Below are 13238 nucleotides of genomic sequence, written 5' to 3'. Positions count from 1 at the left end.
TCCCACCCATCTTTAAGTTTGGCCTCGTTGAATTCAAACACGTTAGACCTGATTTACCCCTGAAACAGGAATAAGCACCTAATACAGACCTAGGACTAATGGCCCAGTTCTGTTTCAAATGAACCAAGTTTCCCCAAAGCATTATTAGTAATGATCATTTCTCACTTTAAGAATAAAATTTGAGTTTGACAATTAAGAGTTTAAGCTAGCTTCTTTCAGTGTTGGTAGGTATTATTGTTAACCACTTGAGACATTCAGTATATATACACCATGTAAAATTGTCTGCAAAGGTAATTTTGCTACACGATACATTACACCAGTAACATGTATATTGGGGAGTACAAATGAAGCACAACTTAATATGTATGTCATTCTAATGAAAAGAACAAGAATCATTTTACCAGAAAATTGGTTTCATCTGGATTTGCAATAGAATAGCAGTAAGTTCATTGAACTCAAGCATAGTTCCTGAATAATATTAGTGATATTTCAATCAAAAATTAATTTGAGGTCTTAGCAACAAAATAATTGCAGAGGTTGAGACGTGTGTTTAGCTTGCTTATCTTTTTATCTTCACTGGGATGCCAGTTACTTGATTTCTTACAACTGCATATGTGCTTTGGACTTTTCTTACAAAAATTGTAGAGAAATAAACTATATAAACTATTCATTATATGCTGTTCAACAAGATTTTTCAGTCTTTCTTAAATCCTCAATTTTATATTTCCATTTTTGTGTGTACTATTACATTCTAATGCTATGATGTGCACTATATGGAAGTGTTTAAGATAATCCTTTAGGGTCCTATTCATCGAACAAGTTATTTGGGCCATTTCCCCATAAATTTCATATTTGTATGTGCCAAAAAGTCACTTACACACTTGCCAGAGTGACTCTCCTATCGTCGGAAGAAACACCGCTTTGTAACAGATTTGTCCACATTAACTCCATCGTAAACTTATATTATATGCAGATAATTCTCACACCTATTCTAAATATTCATCAATTTTTGTCCTAGCATCCACCTATGAGCTCGCTCACTTATCCCATTCAACAAATCTTGGCTGAGCTCTGTCTCTTGTAGTCGTGTAGTATTTCACATTGTTTGAGTTGCGTAGTCTATCTCCAATCTGTTCATTTATTTATTTTATTTTTCTGATTATAATGCCGATGCAACCTATGGCTCTAATGTCTATCTCATAGGTTTCTAGCTCAGGTAACTTGATTTTACTAAGTGGTCTGAAAAATGAATAGGAAAAACATGTAATCTGAAGCTAATTTCAGAAAGAAAACAAAACAATGACTTCATCGGATTTGGCTAGGTTTCAACAAAATGAGATTCAAAGAATAAAACTAGACAAAGGACTAGACTTTCTTTGGTGTCATCATTTTTACTGGGAAATTTCTTGCCTTCTCTTTTGTGCCTTTTTCAGCAGAGTAATTGTTGGCAGAAATCACAGTGTCTGAAGCAACTTTCATATTTTGGTCATGAACATTGCTTGCAAAGATAGAGATTTCCTGAGTTAGCTTTGTTTTCAAAGGCTTAGAGTACTCACTGCCAAAGCTAAAATGATACATTTTGTAGGAAGCCAGCCCTTAAATGCAGGATTTTTTAATAATCTATCACAAAGAGAATAGGAAAATGTCTGTGTGTGTATATATGCACATATACACGCATACATATTTATATATAAATATATATTTTATACAAATAAAATATAGAAATCTGTCATGTCTGAATATTTTTTTTCTAATAATATGTTCATCAGCCATGGCATATAAATAGCCTTCATCCCACCACAAGCAAGGTCTAGATGGATTATATTGCCAACATTTGCACGTATTAGGCAGCATACTCAGCTCTTCCTCAACCTGTCCTCAGTTCTTCATGTGGTGCATGAACCCATGAGTGGCCTGGCTGTGGTTCAGTAAATTGATTGTGAGGGAAATGCTATTGCTGAAATTGGGAAATCTGAAAAAACAGGAAATTGGTAGAAAGAATATTTAACAAATACTTAGCATAATTTTGGGGAGAGGAGGAGTTGAAGCAGTGGTGTCTGAAATAGGTTAATACTAAGAAGACAAGCAGCCTAGGCCTGGCTGGCAGTGTGGCATAGCCCCCTTGCCCTTGACTGCGTCTCCCACATCTGGTACCTTCTCTTTTCTGTTAAGCATCCTCTCAATTTTCTGACCTACTGAAATAGAATTTATAGGAAGTTTTCAAGTCTTTTTGTTGTTTATACTGCCTTCCTTTCTATGCTTAGTTGTCTTTCTGTTTAAGATTATGACCTCCTTTCTTTTTTTCCAAATATATGAACTGTTCCCAGGAAGACAGAGCTCTGAACTTGGTTGCTCTCCAAATTCTGATATAATGCAGTTGATGATAATTTTGGCCCTTGGATAGTCCTTTGTGATGCTCTTATGCTCCTGCTTTTGAGCACAGCTCAAACCGAAAGCAGGTGGAGAGGCCATGGGAACCAAGAGCTGCCCTGGTTGCTCCATATTCTGCAAAGATGCCCAAAGAGAATAGGGGTGTGAGGATTCAGTTGCTCTCAGGCAGTCAGGAGATGAGTGGAAGGAAGGAGCCACATTGCATCGAATCAATGAGAAACGTATAGTAACCATGGATGACATCCTGACATTGCGGTGGTTGTGTCTTGGCATTGCATCAACACCCAGTGCTAAGGAATTGTAAGAGCAGCCTGTCAAAGCCCAGCCTCGAGACAGCACGGCTGCTTTGCAGAGTGCTCTGATTCCTCCTGATGAAAATCTTGCTGTGCAGGGTTGAATGCCAGTGCTTTGCTCCCAAATACTGCGTCTAACTTCACTTGAATCTACCTTCCACTTATTATTTTTATCCTTAGCTACTTCTCTTATTTGCCACGGTGGAAAGGAACCATATGGTATCCATATGGACTCTGAAGTCCTCTCTGCTTTTTAGATTTGCTTTTGTGGAAAATGAGAGGTGACACCTAAGACAGAGCCAAATTCTGTTCTCATTTACACCAGTGCAAATTTGGTGAATTTCTCTGGAGTGACACTGCAGTAAATGAGAGAGGTTTCTAACACAGTGTTCGCTTGATGTTTTTTAGAAGCTCTCATTTGTGGAATTTTGCAGAGGTAAAACTCAAAGAATTACACTAACTCTAATTTACCCTCATCTTTTTATGACTTACTTTACAAATTTTACATTCAAAAACAATACAAAAGATATTGGCATCATTTTTAGCTGTTTTCACTCTAAGGTATAGTGTATAAGGTATAGTGTATAAGGTATAGTGTATAAGGTATAGTGTATAAGGTATAGTGTATAAGGTATAGTGTATAAGGTATAGTGTATAATATATATATATTTCACTCTAAGCACTGGGCAGAGTTTAAAAGCACTACCAGGAATGCTCAGTGACCTGCTCAGTACTCACTGCAAAAACCGCAGGTGTTGATCAGTGGAGAGACTACTGATTTTACAAAATATTTTATTCAAGATATGGATTTTTCTAGGTAACTGCTTCCCACGTTGAAAAAAAAAATCTAAAAAATATTAAGGTAGTACAGACCAGCTCCATTCATAAGGGCAAAATCATGTCAGGACCACGCTACTGAGGGTGTCAGCATTCCTGCCTTTCTCATCTCTGTGCAAGTCTATGATAGCGTGTAATGCACTTGCAATTTCATTAGTGTTTTTGGGGAAGACTCGGTTCCCTGATAAGGTAGAAGCACTGCTTAGGCATAAGGATCGTTAACTAATACTTTAGTAATAAGTTCCATGAGTTCAGTTGACACATCACAATCTTTCAGTCCTATATCCAATGAAAACAAAACTTTGTTAAAATCAGCCTCACATCTGGCTTATATGTTCAGTTGGAATTCTTGGAAGAATATCCTTTCAGTCTAGCATATGGACTGCTTGACACTGGACATACTTTTAACTGAAGTCTTTAGTGAGAGATTGTTTAACACACTAATTCCTTTGACAGTATTTTACCAAAGTTATTTTACAATAAATCAGCATTCATCTCCATTCCTGTCACTGTAGTTTAATATTAACATCAGTGCTTGGGTGCAATGTTTTATGTAGAAGAAAATGTTTTAGAATACTTTATTTCAAAGTTTGTTAATAAGGCATTTCTCATAATTAATATTTCTGCTGTATTTCTGAGCTCTGTGTGGGAGATGATTTTGACCCCTTTTGAGTGATACTGAACGATTCATTGGACGCATTTGTATTTCTTTAGTTGTAGGTAGCTATAATATGTCTTTCATTACTTATGACATATGAATTGATGAATAAGTGTGGAGTGCTCTGCAATCCTTAGGTTAGTAAATCTATTGAAAAGAGAAATATTAAATGTCAAAGATCTCATTATAGTCATTCAGAAGACTTAAATTCCTGTAGAAACAAATTCATATTACAGGACTAGACTCTAAAATTGAATGCCTATGTAAAGCGTTGGAACAAGTAGTATTATTAATTACTGTCCTGTATTAATTGTGCTGCTATTTCTGGAATATAGACTGTTACCCTCAATGCAAGCATTGGATTAAGCAGCATAGATTGTTTTAGTATTCACAATAGAGCCTGGACTATTTGTAGCATGGTCAAAGCAGGTCAGTTCTAGAATGAAGCTGCCTGAACAGATTCTGAATAGTTCATCAGAAAATTTTATTACCGATGTGTAGTGGTTCCTTTAATCAAAACTGACTTCCTTTTGGTTTGTTCTCAGGACTGCCCTTCAGATGTTGGTGACTTTAGAGCACAGCAGTGTTCTGCCTACAACGATGTCAAATACCAGGGACATATTTATGAGTGGATCCCTGTATATAATGATCCTACGGCACCATGTGCCCTTAAGTGTCAAGCTCTGGGAAAGAACTTGATTGTGGAGCTTGCCCCGAAGGTGCTGGATGGTACTCGATGCAATATTGAATCCCTGGATATGTGCATCAGTGGAATATGCCAGGTATGTCCATACTGTGCATTTAAATGTGAACTTTGCTGTGAGACATTTTGCACATGAAGTGCCCTTTTTTTTTTCTTGATATTTTTCATCTTTATGTCTGTTTGCTTTGAAAGTTTCTGAAAGTACCGCCAGATTGATTGTAGTACCTTCATCTTGTAGAGAAGTATCTGACTGCCTTGGACATTAGTATTTTGTAGATCAGTAACGTTCAGCACTCTCCTGTCTATACTGTAATATTTAGCCATGTAAAAAAATTACTGAAACTAATTATAGCTTTCTAATTTCTAGCATGTCTGTCACAGACGTATAAAGCAATGATGGAATTACACAGTCTTTAGTGCCACTTTACTCTTTCTCTGTGTCTTGTATCCCATGAAGTATGTCAAGGAGAAAAATTGGTATTTTATAGGATCCAGACTGGAATGGCAGTTGTATGTGAGCATGTGTGTGTTTGTTGTATGTGTTACTGTTGCCTCTTCATTCCATTAAGAAGTTCCCAGACCATGCAGTGAATATGCCTACAGTAGAAGGCTTTTCCAGGAAGGTAAATTCCAAAGACTGAATCTTAAAATGTGAGGATTCCTAAGATAATGTTCATAAATTATAGATTTAGTTTCTATAGAGGAGGACTTGCTTCTGACAAAAAACATTAAAAATAACAAATGAGGCACTCTCAGCAGCCAAACTCTTGGTTAATATCCCTACATGTCCTCTGATGAAAGAGGTTATCTCAGGCTTTCAGGATCCAGTCACTTTAACATGCCAGATGCTCATGTGAATCTGATAACTGGTTCAGAAGCTCAGAGTACCAACTAAATTGGTTGGCCAGTGGACAGTCCTGCACATTGAACCCGCTGAAGCTTCTTCCTTGCGTTGAATTCATCTCCAGGCTTAGCACATTGTCAGGGGGTGTCACGTAGGCTTAGGGGCAGGCTTGGATCAGGAGACATATCCTCCTGATGACCTTGATGTAGAGGAAGAGACAGTTCTTGCTGTTCTTTTCATGTGGCTCAGCATAACATCTCAGTACTTTGTGCTGCCTTAACTGGAGAACAAGAATGCATGAAAGAGGGTCATACTGCTTTGGTACTCTTATCTCTGATTATCATTATTTATCCCTGTTTTAATTGCAGCCATCTGGTATGCATTCAGAAGGGCATCTTGCCTCATTCCACCCAGTCCTACCCTGACTTTCCCTGTATCTGCTAAGTCTCTGTATCATCACCTTTCCTGCCTGAGCTGAAAGGCTTCTGGCAGTTGGAAGCAGGTATGGCCCTTGTGCTTGCACAGACACGATACATGCACAAATGTGCCCTGCATGCCTGCTTAGAAAAGGCCCTGCAGGAGATATTAATGGCTTAAGCAACGTCATTATTATTTGAACCATTTCCAGTTTCCTTAGAACAGGTTGTTCTGAGCGCCAGTGACTTGGGTGGTGAGCGTTGTTACACAGGGTGAATCACGATGTGTTGTCATGGAATGTGAGTGTGGATGTGACTGTTAGTGTCTTTTACTGGGAATCTACATTTCCAGATATATTTATTATTGGAATTACGCTATTGATTTTAGCTGGTATAAAAAGAGGGGTAGAATATTTGAGTCTTGCCAGCTTTGCCCATGTCTCATTAGCAAAGAAATATTGTGCTCTTAGGTTTTATGTACACAGAATGGATATGTTATTACCATTAGTTTCCTTTTCTGCAAGTGGTTGTTGCTCTGCTAAGTGCCTAAAATGCGTGTGACTCAAAAAATGCAGGATATGGCCCAGTGAGCAAAATAGCTCTGTTATAGGGGAAAACTTGATACATTTGGCAGAAGACTGGCGCATGGATTACAGCAGCACTAATACATGCTCTGGATCTTCCTGTGGGTTTTATGTGGCTTCTATGTATACTGCGCTTCCAATACCAGCCGTGCCAATGCACAACGCATCTGCTCCCTCCGAAATAGAAGAAGAATTCCTTACAGTTGTCCCCTGGAAGAAGCAGCGCTTGTCCATCGTACTGCACAGTGCTATCCGACAGTGTTCACTACCCATCACATTTAAAATAGGATATACCTCTATAAACTCTGGGACCACTTGCCAAATAACACATTTCTTCTGTATTATTCTTAGCAGTGTCTCTTCTAACAGCAGTTTTCAGGCTGGAGGATAGCAAAGCTCTTTGTGGCAGCCGTTGCTGTTGTGGCCATTGTGGCACAGAAGTGTCATGCTGCATCTAAGGGAGCTCTAGGTTTTTCCGAGGCTTGTGAGACTCCTGCACAGGGGGGATTTCCCTGTGGGAAACCCTGTGGGGTTTCCAGGACCTCCCGTGCTAACCTCCGACATCCAGCAAGCCGTAGACGGTAACATGAAATTCACTTTGTCTAGGATGGATCCAGTTTTGTGGAGAACTGCTGAAATGTGTATTGAAAAGGGATGCTTTAAATGTTGTTTCTTAGCAGTTTGAAGTATTTCTGTATGTATATCTGACATCCAGTATTTGGAAATTCAAATAAGCAGTTTGGGGGAGTAATATGAGTAGTGGTGCAAGAATTAATCATTCCAGAAGCAGACACCAGAGCTCTGTTGCACTTAATGAGAATGGATTTCTTTTCTTCATCTCTTGCATTGCTTCTGTTTGTTTTTCATAATTTCATCTAATTTCAGAAAAATATCTTTGGGATAACATCTGCTTGGAAAAAAGTACATGGTTAGGATATGTTCTGTGCTGTGACTTAGGAGATTTAGTGATTTTATAACTTAACCTAACCCTCTAAACTGTTAGGTGCTTTCACTGTGTTTCCTCTAAGTCAATGCTATTTATGGGGTAGTTATGCAGAAAAAGAAATTTCCTCCTTTAAAATTCGCTAGTATTTTGCTGGTTCAGTTCTTGCACAAATAGCTTAAAGGTTTTCCTGAATTGTTCATTTTTCATCAACACTTGCAGTTTTCATTACCAAGCACAGGTTTTGATTTCATGGCCTCTAAATTTTTGGGTCGTTTCAGTAACCTTTCAGTCTGAGTGGACGGTTTTAGGGGTTGAGGGGAAAGATTGGTTTCTTGTTAAAAAAAGGAAAGGCCTACCTGGGGATTTCCTCAGGAGCTGACACGGATCTCTGTTCCTACTCCTGTTTAAGCACGAAAAGAAAACAAATTGACATCTAATCTTTCCTGGAAAAATGTGGTTGTGGAGTCAACTGCTGTTAAGAGACAGACAGCAAAAATTGTGATTCTCCACAATTGTTGCTGTAAGATCAGTCTGTTGGGGTCTGACATATACTTGGCACAGCCTGCAAATTACTTGGCAAGTGTTTTTACAGTTAACTCATCTAAATAAACATGTCATACTGCTGATGTGGATATCTTTGATTTTATGCCTGAGAGCACCAAAGAGTTACTGTGAGGAGACTGGCCTGCCTGGGTCCCTTTCCAACTGGTGCTGGTTTTGCTCATTTATTGTCTCAGAGAGTTGGCAGTTTTATAGGAAGCGCGTCCCCCCTCCGTACACACACGAGCGCGATTTTGCTTTCGTGGGTTTTCCTGTTCCTGCTCAGGTAGAGCTGTGTCACCAAGCCTGGCGCTCCTCAGGCTTGCTCTGCCTCTCTCCTTGGCGTGGGGTGAATTTGTGGGGCATTAAGGTCTCCTTGTCCGGCTGCAGCTCCGATTCCTTGCACGTCCCTTACCAAGTCAGGTCCAGCTCTATGAAGCAGCATCAATGAAACCGCAAGACAACAAAACTGCTCTTTGGATAACCAAACTTTGAGGCTTCAGGGGGAAGTACAAGCCAAAAGCAGTGGAGCGGGGAAGAGTTTAATGGGAAGTTAATATGGGAAATTTGGGGGTTGCTTGAGGCTTAGCTCAGCCAGACCGTTTGATCGTGTTTTAGTCTGCTACTGCCTTGCTTCTGTTACCAAAGCAAATAGCTGGGGCTGTTGTGTTAAGTGGGGACAGGTCAAAACTTCACTGTTGGGAGGATTTTCACACTTAACTTGCTTGATATTTTGCTAGTCTCTGCACAACTCCCAACACATTTTTTCACATAATATATTCCTGCTGTGCCCATCTGGATGTGGGTGGAGACATTTAAAAACATCTGCATGTCAGACGTGTGGGCAACATTTACCCAGTTGCTCCCGCTGCCCTGGGGCCTTCCCTTGGCTTGTTTTTTGTTTTTAATTTGCATGGACCTATGTTTTCTACCAAAATGCAGAATGGGATCTTAATACATTCAGTACCTGAAATAGTTACAGTGACAGTTTTCCTAATCTGGAACAATGTGCTTGGACAATAAAAACACGCATCACCCAAAACATCTAGAGTCCTGGGGAGCAGCCTGAGCACTTCTGTCACAATTAGGTCAAAGATGATGTAAATCCTGCAGTGAACTTTCCATTTAGTGTCAGCGAGTGTTTGTGCTCCAAAAAAGGCAGACACTACACTATGCTCTGTAGCATATGGCATAAATTTAGCTGACATCCAAACACATCCCACATGGCGAAAGCCATTGAATTCTGCCATATTATTTCCATTTGGTTATGTGTTGTAAGACACTGTGGAGGTATCTCCTGCATTTGCCACCAAAGAGCACTTGATGTAAATATCCCTTAGATTTTTCCATTGTGTACAGGTATTTTAAACTTTTGGAAGTCTATCACACACATTTTTCGTGATTCATTAGGTTTGTTCACACTTAAAATCATACCAGATTATGAAGTTTTTCTGAACCTGACTCCCTTTATCATGAGAGTTGCTTTCCCTTTGGGCGCCTGTAGATATTTCTTTATGAACATGTAAATGCCTTAAAGGACAGCCCACGGTGGACAAGAAGTTTGGGTCCTAGGAAAGAACACTTCTTTCCATCCAGTATTACCACAGATGTGCAAAGCTCAGTGCTTTCCAGCAAAAGCACTGCAAATATTAAATTATATACTCTGTGTGTATACATGTACATGTATAGTATAGATATGTTGTGTATTATAGTACACAATAAGGCATTTAAGAATATTTTTTGCTTCAAAGAAATGTTGGTTCCTTAAAACTATAGGCATTTCTCTTTTGTGCTTTCCTCAATTTATTGAAGAATTTGATTGGAATTTCAGGAGATACTTATTAAAATAGTTATTTGGCTTCTAAATCTTGCACTTAAGCAAATCGTGATGGGGGTGAGGTTACTGAAGATGACCTTTTTGTAAGATGCGAATCACCTTTCTGTAAGATGTAAATTAGGCAGAGTAGTTAATTCTCAGTTAAATAACAGTTTAAAAAATCAGTGTGGGCTTTTTCTTACTTTTGAATGTTGTCTTTTTCACCTATTGAGCCTTCAAACCCCAAGTAACTCAGTCATGGGAGGAATTGATTTCATGGTAGCTTTGTGCTAAGCTGGCCTTTACACTGTGCTACCATTCTTTCCTAGATACCATTGAGTAGCAAGTGAATGGGCTGAAAGTACATTTTGGAGCATGAAGATGCTTCAGTTGCAACAGACCCCCGTTAAGAAAGTGTTCTCGAGTAAGGTTTCTACACCTCTGGTAAAATCTTGCTGCTTACATCTAGGATCAACAGCATGTTGCTTATTAGTGCTGTATGGTACTGTCATAATTGCAAAGGAGAAGAGGGACCCATTATCATTATTAGAAAAATATGTCTGTATAGTATGGAATGCCCTAAAGAGATAAATATTTAAAAAGATAGGAAAGTAAAATTCCAAAGGAAGGATTGTTGTTCCCTATTTAAAGGCTGGAAATGGTGGTGCAGGAAGCTGGACCCTGCTGAGCTGCAAGGGTATCCACAGGTCCCAGGGATCGTAGAGCAGCTGTGTGTGTCTCCACGTGGAGATGGTGCCGGCGAGGCAGGTGCTCTGTTCCCTGTCTGCTGCTTGTTCTGCTGGATGCGGAGACCTGTGTCTGCTGGCACCAGCACTGGCTGCCTGGATCTTTCCCAGAGACACTGGGAGCTCCTTGCCTAGGAGTCAGTCTTCATGTCATACATGTACAAGCTCAGGACCTCCAGCAGCATCGTTCCTTATGCTGCTGCTGCCTGCAGAGGAAGACTGCCCACGAGTTCCTTATGTCTATGCATTTAATCCTTCTTGTTGAATAAGCGGTGGATTCTCTGCTCTCCAGTTTGCCCTGTCTCTACACCTTTTTCTCCAAGTGATTTTGTCTGCCAAGTCTTGTTTTGTTTTAGTTAAGTGTGTACATTTGTGGTTTTACTTTCCAGCTCAGCAAGGTGCTAAAACCTTTGAACAGTGATAAAGCCCGTAGAGCAACTCAAGGGTTGTTCTTTTATGTTGTTGAACTTGGAACCTGAGTCACCTTCAGATCGCCCAGGTGCCAACTTCACCTTCCTCTAACAAGGCAAACTTGGTTGGGCTCAGACAGAGAAGTGGCACATAATCTGATTCTACACATGAAAGTATTTTTAAAAGCATTCTTAAAAATCAGAAGCCCAGTAGGAATTTGTCTCCTAACCTGTGCATGTATGTATATTTTACATATATATATATGTATGTATATATATATAATTGGAAACTGTGTGGGAAGGAGTACTTGCTCCTCTGCTGGGTGGTCCAATAAGCTCTCAGCTGCCCCAGCATGTGATAGATCCTCTAGTAAGAGTTAAGTGTTTTGGAAACACTTGGTTTTATTTGATGGAAGTGGATTTACAGAATTGGGGGAACACTTTTTAGCCTCTTGTCTTCAAGATATAAAATATTCACAGAATTATGTGGAAAGTCTTTTTAGGATCCCTTTAGTATGCAGTGAATTTTATGCAGTGTATTTTTTATCTTCTGTTTCTTTTATTGCCGTACATTCTTTTCCCCTGTATTGGTGACTGGGGAATTTAAACCTCCTGCTGTTCCTCCTCGTGCCCGTCATTCTGCATTTATGCCTCCGTTCACTGAGCTTTACATTTTGACTCCCTTTACTCCCTGCTTTCTCATCAATGTACAGCTGGACATACACAGAGGAAAACTTCCTGCTCTCACTGCCAATTCAACCAGTTCAAGCGGCCACCTGGGAGAGCTGCTTCCTGTGGCTGGGAAGCGGTGGGCTGGGATGGCGGTTAGTGAGCGTCCCCACGAGGTCCCCAAGGAGGGGGATTCTCTGTGTTAACACGTGCTGGGCCCCACGTCCCCCTGCCCTTGCTGGGCTGCCCTGTCCTGGCTGGGCCGCGAGGCCTCGGGCTCCTCAGGACGGTGGCAGGTGAGCGCAGGTACAACCAGGGAGCGGGAGAGCTCGGAGAGGTCTGTGTGAGCGCAAAACCCTGCCTCAGTCCAAGGTCAATATCCAGTGAAAATAAACCAGAAACTGAAAACGTTGCTTAAAGCTGATGCACCAAGCTACGGCCTCGCTTTCTCCTTTAGGAACGATGGGAAGTGACTTCCTTAATTGTAGGGAAATCTTGCTGTATCTCCCTCTTTTTGTCAGAATCAATTACTTGGAGATTATAAGCGTGGGAAAGGAGCAGTGGGAGTCTTTTCTTTATATTCCCTACATGGCCATATTTTATCTGCGTAGGAATAAACTGCAAGCTGAAGTTATCACAAGGCAGCGGATGTGAGCACAGATTACAGAGTAAATGGTTAGATGGGCTTTGAATGGCAGCTGCTGGATTTCAGGACAGCACAAAGATGCATGGGAAATATTGAATAAGATGCGGCATGACTTTCACTTGATGGACTTAATATTTGTGTTTTTATAACCATAATTAGGCCATAGACCTATTTAAAATTCAGTGTTGATTGTGTGAATGCACACATTCCTAACATCTGTCTGCGTGGCAAATCTGTGGGGCGGGAGAAAATGCAAAAAATAGCTGATGTTGATGGAAAAATAGCCCTATACTATGATAGAACATGATGGTTCAGCTTTTAATATTTCTCTGCTTGGAATTTTGGGCATATTTGGGTGTGACCATGTTTGTGGAAATAAAAATCCTTCTTCCTTGACCAAGATCTTGAGAATTTTAGTTTTCCCTATTCAGGGTGATTCTAATAAACAGCAATAGAAATTTATCTCAGTGAGCATGTAAGGATTTTTCCCTTTTGTTGCTGTTTTTTTCTTTTACTAGCAAATGTTGAAAGAAAACATGTGTCCCTTCTTAGTCAAGTCACAAGACTTGGAGGAGATACTTTTGCCAAAGAAGTTCTGAGGATATCTTTTATCTTGTGCAGTGCTGACAACCTTTAAAAGTATGTGACTGTTTTTCTTAGTTCCGTTTTAATCTTAATTCTGATCTCTTGTAAGGTTGACGTAAATAGGCTGGTTATGAGAACGGCTCTGCTGGCGGCA

The 13238-nt window shown here is 40.0% G+C and overlaps 1 protein-coding gene across 2 annotated transcripts in view; it reads left to right on the top strand.

Annotated features, from left to right (window-relative positions):
• Positions 1 to 13238, top strand: part of ADAMTSL3 (ADAMTS like 3) — a 176366-nt gene that overhangs the window by 81064 nt on the left and 82064 nt on the right. For both annotated transcript variants that reach the window (XR_015914404.1, XM_010213962.2), the window contains exon 5: positions 4725 to 4961. Coding sequence is in view for 1 of the 2 variants with exons in the window: in XM_010213962.2 (XP_010212264.2) it covers positions 4725 to 4961 (237 nt within the window). In the remaining variant the exon portion in view is untranslated. The remainder of the gene's footprint in view (positions 1 to 4724; positions 4962 to 13238) is intronic.

The sequence above is a fragment of the Tinamus guttatus genome, unplaced genomic scaffold (assembly GCF_059628265.1).
Source record: "Tinamus guttatus ecotype Peru unplaced genomic scaffold, ASM5962826v1 Tinamus_guttatus_pri_ptg000004l, whole genome shotgun sequence".
In the NCBI taxonomy this organism is placed as follows: Eukaryota; Metazoa; Chordata; class Aves; order Tinamiformes; family Tinamidae; genus Tinamus; species Tinamus guttatus.
The sequence above is the reverse complement of the archived record's forward strand: the minus strand, read 5'-3'. Positions and strand labels throughout refer to the sequence as shown.